Source organism: Ambystoma mexicanum, chromosome 4p (genome assembly GCF_040938575.1).
Source record: "Ambystoma mexicanum isolate Mex_15411 chromosome 4p, UKY_AmexF1_1, whole genome shotgun sequence".
NCBI lineage: Eukaryota > Metazoa > Chordata > Amphibia > Caudata > Ambystomatidae > Ambystoma > Ambystoma mexicanum.
Genome location: NC_090927.1, coordinates 285,469,653 through 285,489,795, shown reverse-complemented (window position 1 = coordinate 285,489,795; position 20,143 = coordinate 285,469,653). Strand labels below are relative to the sequence as shown.

At 43.8% G+C, this 20,143-nt stretch overlaps 1 protein-coding gene across 2 annotated transcripts in view; it reads right to left on the bottom strand.

The window, feature by feature from the left end:
- Positions 1 to 20,143, bottom strand: part of CD2AP (CD2 associated protein) — a 1,227,366-nt gene that overhangs the window by 957,995 nt on the left and 249,228 nt on the right. Inside the window, exon 2 of one of the 2 annotated variants that reach the window (XM_069605837.1) lies at positions 16,251 to 16,411. In XM_069605837.1, coding sequence (XP_069461938.1) covers positions 16,251 to 16,411 — 161 coding nt within the window. Of the gene's footprint in view, positions 1 to 16,250; positions 16,412 to 20,143 lie in introns of those variants that run through there. The other variant, XM_069605839.1, reaches the window with a different exon arrangement.

Sequence of the window (20,143 nt, the reverse complement as noted above, 5' to 3'; positions counted from 1 at the left end):
CGTTGCTTATCTTCTCATCACACTCAGCGGCTGCAGCGGGGGGGTGGGGGGGCGGGAGCTACACTCGGCCGGCGACATAGCATGGGCTGCCCACCGCTTTACTCAACGCTCCTTAATAGTCTAAGGACATAGGAGCATACAGGACGCCTCGTCGTGATTGAGGGGAAGACACTTATTGCACCAATGGTGCTCGTCTTTCCATGGGCATATTCCCTTGCAGGAAGGGCAAAATTTAAATTGTGTCCTGTCCATAGCTCAGGAATTTAAAAGAAATGACAAAACTAAAAGGGACAAAGAGAGGGGAGAAGGAAAGACATTCTTGAAAAAAAAATAGAAAACCCCCAGACCTCACTCTCCCTACTGTATAGGCCAGAAGGCCCGGCCACACGGTCTACCACGTCGACCGGAGCCCCAGCTGTCGAAGAGTCCTCTTTTGCCGTCTTCGGCTGTGGTCCAGGAAACAATCGTCGATAAGGGGATGATAATAGAAATAGGAACGGAGGTCGGGAAATCTAACAACATTGCAATTTGGTAAGAGCTCTGCAAGCTGGGCGGAAAAGAACAATCTGAGGGACCTCGACGTCTGAGGGATTTTGGGTACACTACACGTCATGTTAGGGATAGCGTTACAGGCACACCCATGTCGACGCCCCCTTTCGATCCTCGAAAGACAAGATGCAATACTCAGCAGTTACCACTAGATGTCGGACTATATGCACAGCATGTGATTCTAAGCAGATTAACAAGCATCAGAAACACAAATACACACACTAATATGCATTAAATTATTAAATTATTAGCTGCAAATCGTCAGCTCACTGTAGGAGATCCCATTCAGGGTGTCCATACCCATATCATACACTTTGCCTACCACATTTTGGGTAGTGCCCACAAGCACTAGTTCAACAGACGCTGGGTCATGCCCCTAGAAAGTGGCAACATTTGTACTATACTTCCCCTACTTATCTCATTGATAACCTTGTATCATTTTATACTGGTTTGGAGATGGTGCGAGACAATGTCCCATACATAACATACATGTTCAATATTCACAAAGCTGACTGCCAGATCCTCCCACTTCATATTACAATCATCATTTTAGTCTAGTGTCCAAAGCGAATATATGTTGTGTTCTTATCTCTCATATGAATTTCTTCCGCCACAGACCCTGAAAAAATGCCTCAGGTATACCTGTAAACCAGTCAATTTAACTCTCGAGATTGTCAGTCATATCATCTAAACCAACCAGAAGTTGAACAGAAGGATTGTTACATCCTGGATTATTTGAACCTTTACATATACCGAGCTGGTGTACATTACTGCAGAATTCAGTGCTCCTTATTGAAAGCCAAAAGTATTCACCCTCTGCTTTATTTTCGCATTCTTATAATTGACATTAGACATACATTAACACATTCACAGCTTATTTCTTTATTGCCATGTCTTCTGTGTACAATGTTCCTCATTGTTAGCCTCAACTCTCGGGGCTTATAGGTACAATTAATCCCACAAACCCTTGCAGTATGACTATCGCTACTTTCATTGGGTGATGATTTTGCAATTTGGAGCTTTCTGTGGCCCCATATTCATCATATCAATTATCCTAATAATAGTGCTAATTTTTGGTATTCACAATATACACACATGGGTCGTATTGGTACATATTCCACAAAAGACCACGATTTCATGAAACAGGCCCATAAATACATTTCTGCAACGTGCCGGTACATGAAGTTCACAAAGGAGAACATCTTCCTCCTAACCCTATCGAAACTCTCTGGGGTCCACCCAGATGACCTTGGAAATATGAGTATTCTTTAAGGGTGTAAGCTCCTTGTGGGGCATGGCCCCTGAATGAGTGTCTAAGGGTTCAGGGGTGTCCATAGATTTAGAGGGGCCACTATCTTGAGAAGTAGAGAACTTAGATGGTAGAGGCGTCAAAGTTTTAGAGGATTTCAACGTTTTGGGTTTTTTTTTTTTTTTTTAATTTTTTTTTTTTTAAAGAGGGCCCGCCACGTGTTTCTTAATGAGTGCTCTCATTTTAGACATAGTGGACTGAGCTGTCGAAGCGCCTTTCGATGCATGCCTTTCGGCACGTCAAAGGGCGTCTGTTTTATGCGCAGTGTCAGAAACGGACCTGTATGTCCGTTTCGGAAACCTGTCATGCAGCAAGCATGATGGCCCAGAGGACAGGGATGTTTTCGACCTTTCCTTTAACACTGTTGCTTTCGAAGGTCGACAGCACGGTCGGCGTGGAATGTGTGCTTGGTGTGGCGTGAAGTGTGCGTGCTTGAGTCGCCAAGTGTTGTCTCCATAACAGGACGTGGGAGTCTGTCAAATCCTATTCACCCTCGGCATCACTAAGGACACATCACTGGAAGCTCCCTCCACATCACCGGAGGCCCCGACTTACATAGCCTTTGTGGCCCAGCGCTCCATTCTACGGTCCTTCAATGTCTTTGGTTGAAAGAGCTTGTAGGATTTGCAGTTCTTTTTGGCGTGATCCCATGGAAGACAGTGGTTACACACCTTGTGTATGTCTTTCCGGAGTACTTCCTATTGCAGGACTGACAGAATTTAAAAGGTGCATTTTTCCATGAATGGTGGAAAAGGCAGCACAGCGAAGAGAAGGAAATGAGGGGAAGAGATTAGGCATTCTCTAAAACGAAAAGTATGTCCTCCCCCCCACTCGCCCTACTGTGATGGGCCAAGGTCCGGTGAGGCCTTTGTAGGCCGCAGTGTCTGGCGAGACTATTTGTTCGTCGTCAACAACGATGGCTGCATCTGTGTAAATACTCTGCAGATTATCTTGCAGCGGGGGATAGGCGGCTAGTGAAGAATAGTAAGATAGCCTAAAATAAACTTTTTCTAAATCAAAGGTTTTTCTAATCGCTGTCTGAAACACTTTTGTACAAGTGAGATATAAATAAAATATCAATATCAAAGGCATCAGCCTGAAGAACTCTGCAAACTAGCGTCTGACTTATGATGGCGGAATAAAACAATCTGAGGAAACTTGATGCGTGAAGGACCATGGGTACAATAGACGTCACACTAAGGATAGTATTAGTGACACGCTCAGTCGAAGTCCCCCTTCCAGTTTCAAAAACACGCACTAGATGTCGGCCTATGAATAGCATGTGATCTAAGCAGATCCAAAAAGCCTCAGAAATGGTGTTTCTCCATGGCAGCAGACTGCAGGACAACTGGCCCCAAATCATCAATGCTTCTGGACTCCACCAGAGCATAGCCTCCCCATCTCCACCAAACGTGTGCTCCTACACCATCAAAGATACCTGATGGGACAAAGAGGGGCCCCTGCCTGCCCCAGATCCTCAGTGCACCATTTCCAGTGTCAAGCAGAATGTGAAGTTCTGACAAAATGCACATACCATACATGTAGCACCACCTGAATCCCCACAATGTAGTTAAGGAGGCTTCTCCATGCCGTACTGGCGGCCCGTGGAACAAAGTACATGCCGCATTAGACCCAGGATGAATCAAACACACACCAGTGACCCCTGGAAGCTCTTCAAACAAATGCAAACAGGTTTTACATGATACTGGATTACATACACTTAGAAGCCTGGGTAAACAGATGTAGTTTACCTTGCTAACAGCCATTTAGAAAGTGCTGAAATCTATGAGAAAGTTTTCCAGACCAGTCTGAATCAGGTGGCTACTTTAAAATGTGATTAAGCTGTAGAAGGGGATGGGGGGCAGGGGGAGTATTCAATTGAAATCTAAAAATGTTATCTTGGACATACTTATTTACGGTGAACATTTCTATTTGGTCATTTGATTCCCACAGGGAACCACCTGGACTGAACCGGTGGTAAAAATAATTCAGACATTGACACGATTTGTCGGAGCGTGGGAAGAATAGTGAGGGGATACAGTAAATGTAATCGGCATTTCAGAAGGAATGCCTTCATAGCAACTGAAACCTTTCATGAAAAGGTATGTGCTGTGGCCATATATGTGTACACTCCTATAAGTAGGTCCTAGTGCCTAGGCACTGCTGAAAACGCATTCATAATATTAGTGTGCCTTGCTGTGAGCTCCCTGGCTCAACTTGAAAGCAGAATCGCCATCTGTTTGACAAATTGACAGTTAAGTCTAAGAGGCATTGGGACTAGGATTCCGGGCACCACCTAAAACGCATGCAGCAGAGTAAAATGGGGTCTCAAATCTAATACCAGGTGCATTGCGGAAGAATTATACCAGAATAATATGCACCCCCATATTTTGAGAAACCATTCAATTAAGACGAGTGCTCAACCCTTAGAAATGTTAGTCTGTAGACGAGACAGTATCACTTCTTATCAGCCATACAATACTGCAATGGCATGTCCATTGAAACAATGGTTGAGGCTCACAGTTGTATTTATTTCCATGCTAAGGAAACTTGAGAGCTACATGGCGGAAGGCTGCCCTGAGGGAAGGACAGTCAAAAATGGTATTAATCTTATTTAAATATTTAGGGCATGCATGGCTGCTTATGAGAAGGCCAGACTATCTTGTGTTTCACACACTGTACATTAAGTGTAGACTTATCCGTTTTGATATGAAGTGTGTTCCTAGTGTGTTACTAGATGTAGGTTAGAAATGGTGCACAAAATACCTAATGCTCGAGTTCCTACATTTTTAAGAAAATATATTCAAGGACCTGTATATTTTGTAGAACGATGCATTTTGCAATGATTGGGTAATAATTGTTTATTTGTTTATTTGGCAATGCGCACCAAACCCTCAGCTAGCTGGGCACAGCAGTTACAAGAATACTTGACACTTAGTTACAACATGTAAATGGGTACAAAGATACGATATGGGAATACAGTGGGTGGAAGCAATACAAGATAAATACAGGGGAAGAGTCAACAAAGTGATACATTTAGATAGTAGAGTCATCGAGAGGTCAGGTACACAGATAGGTCCAGCATGACGAGCAAGTGTTAGTTGTTGTTAGCTCAAAGCCAATTTAACAAAATGCGTCTATATCCAGAGTATGGCTGTTCAACTCTAAAGGCCAGGGGGAGTGTGTTCCAAGATAGGGCAGCTTTAACTGGGAAGCTGGCTCCACCGGATTTGGAGAGTCTTAATCTGGGGATTTCTAAATAATGGGAGTTGGATGATCTGGTAGGGCGAGTCGAAGTTCTTCCGGTCAATCTGTCGGTGAGATAAGTGGGTGCAGCGTTGTTCAGGCATTTGAAAGTGAGAGATACAGATTTAAGGAGTAGCCTACCGCTGATTTTTAGCCAGTGCTGGTTTCTTCTAATGTTTGAGATATGCCCTCTGCTGGGTATGTTCAGAGCTGCTCTAAGGGCATTATTTTGTAATGTTTGCATTCTATCTAAGATGTATTTGTTTGCTCCTGCGTATAGGGCGTGGCAGTAGTCTTCTAGTCTGGACATTATTAGTGCATTGGCGAGCGTGATGCAACTAGCTTTAGATAGAAAGGGTCTGCAAGCCCTAATAAGTTTGCAGGTATAGGCTGTTGATGAAGCCATGGTGCAAACTTGTTTTTTTAGTGATAGGGTAGAGTCAAGGTAGAAACCTAAGTTTTTACCTCAATTACTACTTTGATTACATTGCCGTCAATATTGAATGCAGCGTAGCTGGGACTACGTTTTTTTAGGTTGGAGTCAGAGCCTAGTATCTGGATCTCAGTGTTGTCGTCATTCAGGCAGAGGCCATGTGACGCCATCCATGCCTGAATGAGGAGCTAGATCTTGTTTACCAGAGGCGTGTCTTCGACAAAGTTGCCTGAAAGGGGTATGAGGATCTGGGTATCGTCTGTGTAGTTGGTGTATGTGACACCCAGTCTATCAAGTTTGTCGAAGAGTGGCTTGGTAAAGATGTTATACATTGTCGGTGAGACGCATGGTCCCTGTGGAATGCTGCAGGTGATTTGGATTGGGTCTGCAGAAGCTGAGGGGGCAAACACTCATCGTACGGTTAGCTAGGAAGGATTGTACCCAGGCTATTGCATCACTCAAGAATTGGGCGGCTGACGCCAGGTGTTTGCATAACACTGCATGATCCACCAGGTCAAAGGCTGCCAATAGGTCGAGGAGGAGTAGCATAGCTATTTTACCTTTGTCCTTCAACTCGTCGATTTGAGTCTTTAAGTCAATTAGTGCTGTTTCTGTACCGTGTTGTGGTCTGAATCCAGATTGGTGAGATCCTAGTAGGTGGTTAGCTTCAAGATGGTTCTGGATTTGGACATAGGCTACTCTGTCAATAATATTGAGGAGGAACGGTACTGTGGTTATCGGTCTAATTGGTTGGGATGGCCGTGTCTAGGGTCTGTTTCTTTAGTAATGGTAGTACCCAGGATTCTTTGAGGTTAATTGGGACAGTGCTAGTCTTAAAGGAGGGGTTAATTAGTTTAGAGATAAACGGTGCTAGATCTCTAGTTGAATCCTTAATTATTTGTGCCGGACAGTTGTCACCCTGGCAGTTTGAGGGCTTCAGAGATAGTATAACTTTTTGGGTTTCTAGTATAGAGATTTTAGTGAATCTGAAAGGTGTGTCGGTGCTAGGTATTACAATGGGTGGGGTAGGTTGCGTCTCAGTGGAGGGCAGGGATGCTTTTTTTTATTGGCTATTCTAGTCTGAAGAGTAGCTATTTTGTTGGATAAAGCATTTGGGATGCTAGTGCACCATTGCTTATCATTAGGGACATTATCTATGGATGGGATAACGGTTTCCATTTCACAGAGGATGGTAAATAGCTCCTTGGTATTGGAATTCACCTTAACGATTCTGTCATTGAACATATTCCTTTTTGTGAGTATTATTTCTTTCTTGCACATATTGGTGAAGTTAGTTAATAGGACTTTGTTCTCGACCGTAGGGGAATGTCGCCATATAGCTTGGAATTTTCTTTTTTGGAGTTGTAGTTCTTTAAACTGGGGCGTGAACCAGGTGTTAAGGTGGGACTTTGTTTTACTTTTGCATAATTTGATTGGCGCAATGATGTCAAGGGCCTTGGTCATAGTGTTTATAAAGGTCTCTACTAGTATGTTTGGGTTGGGGATGTTAGCGAGAGAAGTCAGGGTAGGGAGGAGGTGAGTAAGTAGTTTTTCAGCTGTGATATCTTTTTTACTTCTATTCGGGAGGGGGCGTACCATGTCAATGTTTATCTGCTTTTGGGGCTCTATTGTGGAAGAGAAGCCAATTAGGTGGTGGCCGGTCCAAGGTTGTGGTGTAATTTTGGTGATGCTGATAGTGCAGTTCAAGTTGGCTACTCAGTCTAGTGTTCTCCCTCTGATGTGAGTAGGAACAAGAACGGTTTGGGTAAGGCCATGTTTAGTCAGGATGTTTTCAATAGACCGGGCACGTTTGTCCTCAGGATCATTGAAGCCCAGATTAAAGTTTCCTAGCAGTAGAAGCTCTGTAGTGTCCTTAGTGAGGAAACTCTATAAGTCCTCCTCAAAAGGTGCCTATTGGACCAAGAGGTCTATATGACAAGAAAATAGATAGTGTGCTATTATTGGATATGGATAATCTGGCTGAGAGTATTTCACAAGATTTAATTTGGGGGGGGTTTGTGGTTAGTCTTATTGCCAGTTTTGTTTTGGCTATAATAGCTAGGCCGCCTCCTCTGGCATGGGTCTGTCCACTCGGAGTATTTGGTAGTTATCTGGTATAGCTAGCATAAGGGCAGGGCCGGCTGCATCATGAAGCCATGATTCAGTAACGGCCATAATGTCTAAATCGTCAATGGATAGCATGTCAGCAATTTCAGAAGTATTTGCCATAAGAGATCTTGCATTAATGAAAGCTCCTGAGATTGTTGTCTTGTTCTGCCCTTAGAGAGGGGAGGGGATGCCTTTGGGGTGATTGGTTCTAGTATGGGTGTGAGGAGAGAGGTGGGGGGGGAATAGTATTGTTCTGTGTTTTGTTTATTGCAGGGTTTCTAGGGCTGATATAGAAGGTTCCTGATCTAAGGTGGTCGTATTATGTTAAGGATGATCGGGCACTGGATGCAGTGAAAGTGGGTGACAAAACTAAACTAAACAACTGGCTATGCAATGTGCAGCACCCTGGGGATGCTGTGCAGGTACAATTACAGGTACAGTGGAATACATAGGCAGTGTAGAAACTGCAATAGTAAGGATGAAGTAGCAGTACAGGTAGGGGTACAATAGGGTACTTGGGAGATGTAAATTGTATTAATGCAATAGGGTGTTCATTGTACTGTGACCGTTCACTACATGTGGTGACTTCTCCCGAGGGGGAACCCTTTGCTACCCAATAGTCCCCCTAGGGGAGGTATGATGCTAGATGATCTAATGGGGGGAGACCGCCCGATCCCCCCCCCCACCCTGCTCCACAGTGAGAAAGGCAACGGTCTAGGATACAGCTTTTATGAAAACATCAGACCAGCACACTCTAGTCTCTCCTTCTGCTAACCTCTTTGTAGACAGTACACCCATTTATTGTTGCAAAGGAGACTACCTCAAGGTCCTGGAAAGTACCGAGATGCGGAAACAAATCAGGAACATAGGTAATCCAAGTACTGGGATGAGGTGGAACAAAGGAACAATGAAGAGCAATACCAAGAAGGAACTGCAGTGGTATAGACTTAAGCGTAGCGTGGTTCCTTTTGCGCCATAAAAACCAAAGGAGGACTGCCTCTCAGAGAGACACAGCCAACCAGGACGAGAGACTGAAGCCTGGAAAGTAAGGAGGAGACGTGCAGAAGGACAGGACCGAGCAGAGAGCAGTTTGCTCCTGGAGTCAAGAGGATAACGGAACTCCTGTGCCCAACGGCTTCCAGGCGGTAACACGAGGCTGGCCGACAGTACCGTGAACGAAAGAGGCAGCGTCCAGACCGTCGCTCAAAGGGCAGAGCAGGAGATCCATGAGGTGAAGGCATGGAGATGCCCACACAGCAAAAAGAGTAAGAGAGACCCCAGCACGAACCAGCCACATATCCCGGTAACAAGCAAGGTAACAGTAAAGGCGCAGGGACAAGTAGGCGCTAGAAGATACAGGAGGCAAAATCCCTATGCTGAATTAACGAGGACCATCTTCGTCGTGTCAGTACTTTGCAAGCGAGGCAGCCAAAGGGACATTAAGAGAGAGAGAGAGAGAAACCGGCGTCGGGGACTCAAACCAAGAGTGATACGAGCCATCTACCTCGTGGCAGTAAAGTGGGCCAAATCAAAGAAGGAGCGAACCCAGGACAGGACACAAACCAAAAGAGCTATATACAAGTCATCTTCCTCGTGGTAGTACTTGGCAGGTAAGTGAACCAAGTGGACCAAACCGAAGAAGACTACTGGAGGAAACGCGTCCAGGAGTGGATCTCCCAGTCCACTATGAACAGGTCCCCTACAGCTCCTCTTGGGGGAAATTCCTGGAGCAGTACAGTTCGCACTTCCGGTTGGCACTGGTCGCAAATTGATCTACTTGAGGGGTTCCCCAAAAGGTGAAGATCTCTTGAAGGACTTCCTGATCTAGTTCCCACTTATGGGAGACTACGCTCTGCCTGCTCAGAACATCGGCCGCTGTGTTCTCCTCTCAGGCTACTTGAACCGCTGACAGGGAGATTCCCTCTTGAATTGCCCAGAACTAGAGCTGCAGCTCCTCTCTGCACAGTGGTCTTTTGTTGGAGTAGTATATGGCCACTGTGTGGTCCGTCATTATCAGGGCATTCTTTCCCTCCATACAGAGGGCAGAACTGCCTTCAGCGCTAGTCTGATGGCCCTCAGCTCGAAAAGATTGAGGTGTAGTTTGGACTCTGATGGAGACCAACGTCCGCTGTCAGATCGTTGGCATATGCTCCCCACCCCGTGAGTGAGGCATGCGCAACTACTGTTATCTCTGGCCAAGGCTCCCAAAAAGGTTCTCTTCAGAATGAAGGTCCTGTGCAACCCTGCTCAGAACCTGAAGGTGGTCCGACATCTTGCCTGAGAATTGAGACCACAAGAGTCCCGAGGGCCTATTTGGAGGGGTCTCATTCTAAGACACGCCTCTGGCACCAGGAAAATGCAGGATGCCATGAGGCAAAGCAGCCTTAAAAATACAAAGGCCGGAAGACACTGTGAAGGGGCCCCTGAGTGACCTTCGAATGTGGAAACAAGGCATAGTCACCACACACGAACTGATATGCCAGACACGAGGTTGTATTCCCAAAAGCTAGGGTTTATTGCAAAGTAAATAGTCTCAGTTGGCCAACTGGTCTCACGCCCCGCGACGTGTGTCTAACAGACCTCGGGAGACGCAAGAGAGCGAGACACAAACATCAGTTACATATATACAAAACTAACATCTTGCAATCGGTAGTGTCACATCAAAAACCACCCCTTGCACATCCATCTCCTTTGAACTGAGCACAATGATTGACAATCGTGACGGGTATGACACCTCAAACATTTGTTTTAGCAACAGTTTGCAATTTTGTAAGGCTTCAGACGTAAGTCTTTGTTGAAAAGAACAGAATGCTTCTGTTCTTGCTAGCAAGCTGCATGTGGGGGGGGAGCCACATTCCAGGCCTTCCTATCTCCTAGTTTCTATTTGGGTCCTGGGGGTCAACTCGCTCTCCAGGACTCTACAGGGCTCGAGAAGGGGGGCCGCAAAGAAGAACATAATTCAAGCAATTTAATGTTCGTTCGAGTATTTTCACTGTGTTTGAGACACACTGGCACCTGTGGGGTGATTGGCATGCCTCGCTGCCCTCTTTCAAGGATAACGCGCAGGAGGAGACCGGGTATTTCTATCAGGGTTGCTACGTTATGTTTCAGCATATTTCCCTTGGCCTTGCATTGCACACTGGTAAAGCAGAATATCATGTCAGCGAAGCATTTAGAACAGAAAGCAATAAGCAAACGTTAGAGAAAACAATATGGCGATTTCTGTCACCTTAAAATGGCCACACTTCCGTCAAGCTCATGATTATGTATTACTAACACTAAGAGCATGAGACGGTTGGTCTTCGGCCAACATAGTGCATTTCCCCATGATCGAGGGGTGTCTGTTTTTCTGGATTAACAGCTGGGCAATCTGGCATTTGGTGACCATCTGCAGAATCTGTTGAGCCCTCACCTTGGGTGGTGAAGCTTTGCCAGAGGATGTATCCAGGACTGCTCCGATGAACTGGAGTCTTTGTGATGGTATCATGTAATTGAGGGAGAAGCCCAGTCTGTGGAGAGAGTGGCAGGCTATGCTGAGATGTTGCAGGGCCTGTTCGGTAGAACTAGCTCTGATCTGGCAATCGTCCAGGTAGGGGTAGACATGAATCCCCCCCTCTCCTGAGACTTGCTGCCACAACCGCCATCAACTTGGTGAAAACCCTCAGGCTTAGGTCAGCCCAAATGACAGAACTCGAAACGGATAGTGAGAACCACCAGTGGCGAACCTCAGGTACTTTCTGTGCGTGTGTTGGATAGGCTCATGAAAGTAAGCATCCAATCCTGAAGGTGGAGGGCCTGAAGGATCTGAGAAATTTTAAGGATTTCAATCAGGCGACGCACACCTTAGTCTCAGCCCAGTACGCAGCGCGCAATTTAAATGCTTACGTGTGATGGATTAGATTCTATATTGAGAGGATACACCACTCATATCACACCCCCTTTTCAAATACCCCGGGTCACAATGGACCATGAACCAGGCTGGTTGATAAAATATAATATTTATTTTAAAATTCAAAAGAAATCATACAATTTTTTTATATGGGGCAGCAATCACCAATGGGGTGATAAGAACAATATGAATGTAAGCAATGCACTTAGTTTAACCTTCTATTGACACAACTACAAAACACCCAGGAATAGGATCACTTTTTGATGTTAGGTAAGATAGCACTAGAGTTAGAATTTCCCCCTGCAATGTTCCCTCAACCCACAAATAATCAAATTTAAGTGAATAAACAGAATCAGCAGGTAATCAGGAATGACAGACAAGAAACTTAATTTAAATCCGACCTTCCCTCCCCAAACAAGAGAGAAAAACGGATTTGAAACCCTTGCAATGTTAAAATGACACTGGGAAATGGATGGATAAACAATGAATGTGTCTTAAAACTCTTGAAACAAAAACTATTCTTTACTGGAGCAACACTGGAACGATACTAGCAATCACAAGCATTGTATTGAGCAAAAGCATACCATTCGAAATTGAATGGAAGATTGAAAACCGTTTATAATCAAAATGACACGTAAAATTACACACTTTTGCAAATCCCACCTGAATTTACCAAAACAGTTTTTAATTAAAAAAACCTGTGAAATACTGATCCTACGTACAATATGAAAGGGAAATGAGGTCTCTAGCTGTTAAAGTGAGCGAGTTATGCCAGATAGAATGAGGTGCGTTTTTGGAAAAATAAAGGCACGAAAAAGGAACAGAAATCAATTTTGACAAGGACAGTTTTACTTTACGCTAGGGCATTCAGGCTAGGCGACCAGATTGAGACAGTAAACTCCGGGGTTGATCCGCAGAATCAACCCTAGTACCTCTGCGCCCGCCCTGGCGGACCCAGTCTGATCACCCGAGGGAGGACTAAGGGTTTAGGATTTCACAAGACAAAATTATTAAAGAAGTTAGCACAAGCGCAAGGAATCAAAGGCAGGATTTCAAGAATGATAGTGACAATATTACAGTTATCAGGATAAGGATTGGATGACTTAGAGATTGGGATGGAACAAAGCAAGGCAAGGTTTACTATGTTTCTACGATTCCTATTGATACTCACAGTCCACTTTTAGTTTGGATTTAGGACAGTCAGCACTCTGGATCACCACACGGATCTGGTCTAACACAGGGCAGCCGGACAAACTCAGTGGGGCAGAGTCAGCTGGGCAGGGACTGGATACCAAAGGATAGTTCTTCTGGACTGGTAGTTCTGGTTACTGGATACTATAGGGGGTCAGGATAGCAGGATAGCAGAAGCAAGCAATGAGTGGCAGCAAGCCATATAAATTCAGGATGCTTCCCCAAAACACCACACCGCTTCCCATGGTTATGGGGTTTATTTTAGAATTGAGGCCTAGCTCAAGCAGGATCACCAATTGCTTGGCCTTGTGGTTGGGATCTGGAGTTTAGATGGATAGATGCAAGATGAAGACAGGAACAGGACGCTGGCGCAGGAATCAGGAATCAGTGTGTCCCGAGTGCTAGTCAGGGGCCCTTATTTAAAATGCCAGATGACATCATTACAGTATATGACAGGGCAGGATTCATTACCCACGCCCCTAACAATAGGATTGGGCAAGGGCATAGTCTCTGCATTGCTCACAATTGGTTCGATATCAGAAAAGTGATGTCATGTTTATGAGGTGATTATTACTGTATCTAGAAACTCCCACATTTCCTTTACTGAAAATCCAATTTTGCCAAAAACAGATATTTATGCAGTTGCCACCTCTTAGTAAATCAAATACACAGGTTACATATTTTGTGCAGCACAAATTAGAACAAACCTCCAGTCTGTGCGACCTTGTTTCGCCTTTGACACATTTTGGTAATTTCACACATTAAAGATTTGGCCCACAATTCCCCAATTTTATACATAGATGAGAATTGTCCCCAGGGATGTATGTAAAAAATGTGACATCTGCAACATGGATGCTTTTCTGGCAATACAACATATATCACCGTTTCTGTCAAGAGTGTGTCACGACATTCTACGAAATTTTCAAACGCAGCCCACAATTCCATTTTTACCCTGTAAAAATTCCAAATTTTTACCAATTTTTGGCAGCTGAGATATACGTCTTTTTAAAGTTCTTTATAAAATAGTCTTAAGACAAATGGGAGTCATTGTCTGTCATTTTTGTCTTCCCAGCTAACACCAACTGGCAGTTTCTTCCAAGCAGGATGGGGGGGGCCTCTCTCTTAATCGAAGGTTTTATTGCTCTTCACACTTGACAGGTGAGTGTCCCAGGACTGCTATTGTCCCAGCCTAGAGCAAAGACGAATGTCTGATGAGCATGTGAATTGTCATTGTCCTATCCCATTCAAGGTTTTTCAAGATGGTACTTTGCACCCAAGTGTCCTGGATTTAGGGTGCATCTCACTTCCTAGGAGGAGTTTCATAGCTGGCAACTGGAATTACAGGTTTCTGAGAGCTTGCAACTCCAGTCTATGTGTTTTAAACTGTTTAATTTCTTACTTTGTCTTGAATTAACCCAATCTATGACAGAAGATTTTTTATGTGTGTATTGTCACCACTAACAGAACTCCTTTATATTGCTAAGTAAGCAGGCTTTAATTAACAATCGAGTTGTAAACATGTCATTTTTCTCTTCAGTCAGCACAGCCCATTATGTATGGCAGGTTGGTTATAGTAGTAAGATGGATCTCAAGCTGCGTCTTATACATCAGAACATTTTGGGAAGGTTATACTGGACTGCAGTGCGGATGCATGGTTTGGGATTACTTGCAGACGATATTTGTTGGGGATGTGGATGTGAGAAAGGGTCATTAACATGTTGTGGAATTGTTCGAGAGTATCAACTTTTTGGACGGAAGTATTGGATAGGTTGGATATCACTTTGTCGATTTCCTTTCCAAGGGAACCTTTTCAGGTTCTGTTATTGGCAAAAAGAGGTTGTTGTTTGAAAGCCCGGCTGTATGGGTGTTGGATAGATAAGATATTGGTAGTAGCAGTGAAACAAATCATGAAAGTGTGGAAATCTAGGAAGAAACCAACTGTTGAGGACTGGATTAATGATGTGATTGTGTTATCGGAATTTGAGTTAGTTCAATCCAAAAAAAAGGGTAAAGAAAATGAATATTGGTTTTTGTGGAAGTCTTTCACTGATTTATATAGTAATGTGACACAGGATGAGGGACGACGTGAGATATGAGACGGTTGTTTGTTTTGTTTTGGTTTTTGTATTGTTTTGTTCTTTTGACTAAATGTCATAGGGTTTGGTCAATTTTACTGTGTGGATGTTTTTTGTTTCATTTTTTTAAAATGTATTTATTTATTTTTCTGAAACCACTTGCTAGTTTTTATTAGATATTGCAATCTCATTTGGTTCTTGTTTTTTACCAATTTCTATGTATTCTGTTATGAGACATATTTACTGATATGGGTTTATGGGAAGGTTAAAAACTGGTATTGTTGTACTTCTTATGTTATTATCCTTCATTGTTTGAAAAAAATAAAGTTATTAAAAAAAGGCAGGGAAACCCCTTGTAGATATAGGGACAGTGAGGTCTTTTATTTAAGAAATTAGGTTTATAAGTAAACCCGTGTCAGCTTTCTTCTTCGACACCCTTAAAGTACATATGGTCTGCAGGTTTCAAACTTATCTCAGTGTGTTAACTCACCAGTGTCTAATTTCACAAACATTAGCAGTAATGGAGCGGTGTTTTGGATTTACTCAAGAAAACCATGAATAACTTACTTCTGGGCAAAAAATACAGTTTCCATAAATTGGGTACTTGTATGGTGTGTGTGACAACTACATATTCACGAATATGTAAAGGCTTATTTTTCCAATGTGAAAGATACAGGGAGCTAAAATGTGGTCAAATACCATCATGAGAACCATCCCAGAAAAACAGTTATTTGGCAGTTTTCATTCTCATTCGGGGGTGGATGGGGTGCGGGCGGGCGCAGCACACACGTTTGCATATTTCATTTTATCATTTGAACTCAATTCTACCTGTCAAATCCCTTGCATTGCTGTGGGCTGTCCAAACGAAGAGACAAATGGAACTTGGGTCAGCCACAGCTCTCCATGGCAGATGTTCCCTTCAATCCCAAAGCTTCTTCTATAGTCTAGACAATATCAGATTTTAACCCCAACCGACTGAATCGGCCAGGCATTTACAAGTAGCCAAGGCCCTTGAATACACCAGCTGTAGAACAGTGTGTGAGAACCTATGGGAACCCCTTCTGATTCATTACAGAATGATCATACCCAAGATTCCATTGCTTATACCGCACACAAGCACGTGCACGATTTATAAAATGCAAAAGGTAGCCGGGAGACAGATCGCTGTACACAGGCGATGCACCCAGAAGGTTACAAGTAGGGCTAGCAGAGAAGCAGTGTGTTGTATGAAGAGCTCAAAAAAGCACAGCTTATCTTGGAGCTCTTCCAAAGTAGGCCCCTAAGGTACAGAATATTCAAAGTGAGTGTGAACCAAGTTCTCCTCAAAAGAGGCCATCAATAACTGAAATAGTGACTGTGGCATTTAATGAGTGTGTCCCAAACTAAACTCACAGAAAAAAACAAAGTTAGTAGAGACATAAAAGTTGCAAAATCTGTAGGTATACTTGCTTTAACAAAGTTGTCTGGAAACATGCCCCTTCTCCCATGAACTTCTCCTTCCATCCATCCTTCCTCTTCAAGTCTTTTCACGTTTTTAATGATTTCGCCAACTCGAATTGTCAATTCATCCTCGTGCACAGCTTCATAATCATATTCCACAATATATTCAACTGAAAGGAGAAAGAAAAGATGACAAAAACACAGAACATGTCAGTGATGTTCACCTACATCTTACCATGTAACAAAGGCATGTTTATGTTTAACACTGCCATAAAGATGGTTCATTTTTGACAGTTCGATTCACAATCAATATACCTATTTTTATGAATTGTTAATTCCATTTCATCCTACCACATGCTATAGTCCATAAGAAGGCCCACAAAAAAGATAGTGGTCTAGTTACCAGATGAACATCTGGCCTAGGACTAATTTAATAGACACAAATGCATTTAATTTAGGGCTTCTTCCGACACCCTTGGTGGTGTGGGGGGTATGGGGTCAAGGTTTCATAAATACTCCACTAGCAAATGATATAGCTGTCCGAAGGGCACATCTTCAATATATCTATAAGGGTTATCATTGCGAAATGTGAATGGATTGATACAGTCAGATGAGGAACAACTTTATGGCAAGGCACAGAGGTTTCATCTTATGCCATTAAACTCTTTCCTTTGAAAGCAGCTAGAACAAAAAAGGTTAGCAAAATAAGTGTCTCCATTCCTGCAGTTCATGGTCACCAAGTCCCACGATTCCTTGACTCACTTCCTTTTTTATATAATGGCAATCTTGCAAGTAACTGTATATAATAATCCTTTCTTCCTATGCAACTCCTTTTCTTGCTGATTCTGCAACAAGATAATTAATTCCTGTTCTTACTAAAAATACATTCAAGTTCGAATTTCTATACAGATAATTCAGCCATAGGCAATGGCAAATTGATTAAACAAGATGAGGATTCTCATAAGGATTTTGGTCCTTCCATTAATGGATTGCAGGACTATTCTGGAGTTCCAAGTTTGACCATAGACCTTCTCCTGAGGCCTAATTCTACAGAGTGGCAGACATCCCCACCATCCCCATTAGCACACTATATCCAAGCGTTTATTCCAACAAAACTATGTACCATATCAGAGTGCATATAAGATCTGTATGCCCCATGCCTATCATTGGGGATAACTGTACCAATACTCCAGTAGTAGATCAAAAAATAAGAATGTTTCTGGACAAATATGGAAAAGACCCAGCGAAAGGGGTAGACAGCCTGGCAATCTTTTCAGGATAACTAACCTCTTGGATGTTATGGGACCGTTAATAAAGATCATTGATATGGCATGAGTGGCCAATAAAGAGTGTACCTCCATTAACTGAGACATTCTGAGTGATTGAGCTCAGAGCGCAATATGTTAATCAGCAAAACTCGATTGCCTTTAAGTACTAGATGACACAAGGTCATCCAGATGAAAATGAATGCCAAATTAGTTAATATGGCAGATAAAGACCAGGCCTAGAAAAAAGGAATGTTTTGGGGAGCGGAGCAGTAAGACACTGAATGAAGGAGATAAGCCACTTTTGCAAAGCCTAAAATACTCTAAAGAAGAAGTATTTTACTAGTAAGGTCTGCACCACAACCAGTTGAGGAAGGACCCGGGCACGGTCTCTGGGATTATCGAATGACGCCTGTGCTCCTCTTCTCCTGCATAGACTAGTGAAACTCTGTCCAAGCAAGGGGAGAAAGTAATAGGTCAGGCTTCCCTAGAAATAGAAACGCTGAAGGACTCTATGGTAAATCCGTCTTTCCACTAAATTTGGTGCACAGCATCGGTCATTTCGTCCACAATTGGCAGGAAATTCCAGCAAACCCATGTGTTCTACAAACAGTAGAACATTTTCATAGACCTGGTACGCCCACCTTTTCAGGTAAAACTCCCAAGAAATGCACACCTCCAGTTTTGGCTCAGCGTTCAAAGTACCAGAGATCCAGGGATTAATTCAGAAAGGAGCAACAGAATTCTCATTTGGCATCAAGAGTTTGTGAATTTCTTGGGGGACTTGGCCCTTTCCCATTCTTACAGGTCAGTAAAATGTCTACAGAGCCGTCATGTCAGGACCAAACGACTGGCAGAGGAAAGCAGGATACACGATTATAAGAAAAGGGGAGTTGCATAGGAAAAAAGGATCTTTATAGTGGTTCACAAGAACGCTGTTACAGAAGTGGATTGAACTAAAGAATCATGCAACTTGTGACACTGAACTACAGGACTGAAGACATTTCTTTAACAAATCATTTTTGTTCCTCATGCGGTCAAATAAAGGGAAGTGTTGCACTGCATATTACTCAAATGTGTGCCTTTAATAAAATCAGTCATATTTCTGACAAAATTATGGTAAAATGTTCATACATCCAACCTTTGTTGGGGAAGGCACCTATGTACCTTCAATTTGAGGATTGGAGAGGATGGAATTAGGAAAGCAGTCATGTGTGCACCTATTGATATGCCAATGCGCCGTAGACATTTTTTTAAAAAACAAGTTTGGGGAATGGTTACATATGAAGGTTGTTGGGGGTCTAATGAGAGTTTTGTTGCCGTCAAAATTGAGGCTACACCTGAAAGCTGTCAATTCCAGGTGGTCAAACCTCCAAAAATCATTGAGAGGCAAGCCTAGCCAGGATTAACCAGGTTACTCACCGTAGTGACCACCTTACTCCTAGTCCATAGTCCCCTTTCCTCCATACTTATGGGACATCTCTCTGTCCTGTGGGACGGGACCGGAGCACTTTGTAAAAAGCATCCAAACTTTTTTTTTTTTTTTTAAAACATTGTCCTTCCTCTCTTTCTTGGTGGGGCCCGGCACGCGGCCGTACCCCGCCCACCTTGGCTCCGCCCCACGCATCGCCCATCAGTCCTTTTCTATCGCCAGGTCACAGACCTATTAGCAATAACAGAGGAACCTTATTAGAGGGGACGGCGGGCGGGCGGATGGAGGAAAGGGGACTATGGACTAGGAGTAAGGTGGTCACTACGGTGAGTAACCTGGTTATACTCCTACGTCCCGTCCCTTTTCTTCCATACTTATGGGAGATTCCCAAGCACTCCTAACAGGAACTAAGGGTGGATGGAAATACCCCTAACTGAAAAAGGTTCTTCAGCACAGCCTGACCAAACTGAGCATCAGTTCTTGAGCTCATGTCAAGACAATAATGCTTACAAAAAGCAGATGGGGAGGCCCAAGTGGCTGCCCTAGCGATGGACTCCCAGGGGGCATATTTCTGAAAAGCAACTGTGGCTGCCTTGCCCCGCACCAGGTGTGCATGAATACCCCTAGGAGGCTTCCGCCCTTGGACGGTGAAAGACTCCGTAATGCAGGCGGCGATCCACCGGGAAATAGTCGCCTTAGATGCCTGCTTACCCTGAGGGTTACCAAAAGTCACAAATAGTTAACTCCTAAACTCTAATGTTCTGTCCAGATATAATTTAAGAGCCCTCCTGACATCGAGACAATGCAGAACCCTTTCTGCCTCTGAGGCAGGGTTCGGAAAAAAGACCGGCAGGGAGATCGACTGATTCTGATGGAACTCAGATACCACCTTCGGCAGGAAAGCAGGATTTGTCCTTCGGACTTCTTTATCCTTGTGAAAGGCCAAAAAGGGGTGTTCCACCAACGAGGCCTGGAGCTCACTCACCCGCCTCGCTGACGTAACGGCGACCAAAAAGGACACTTTCCAGGATAGGTACTTGAGGTCCACTCTGGCCACTGGTTCAAAAGGCTTATGGCACAACGCTGTCAGGACTACATTTAGATCCCACGGCGGGTGCGGGCTACGAATTAGAGGGTAGAGGTTGTGTCAGGTCTGCAAAAAGCCTCGTAACCACTGGATTACACAGAGTAAGAGCATTGGTCCG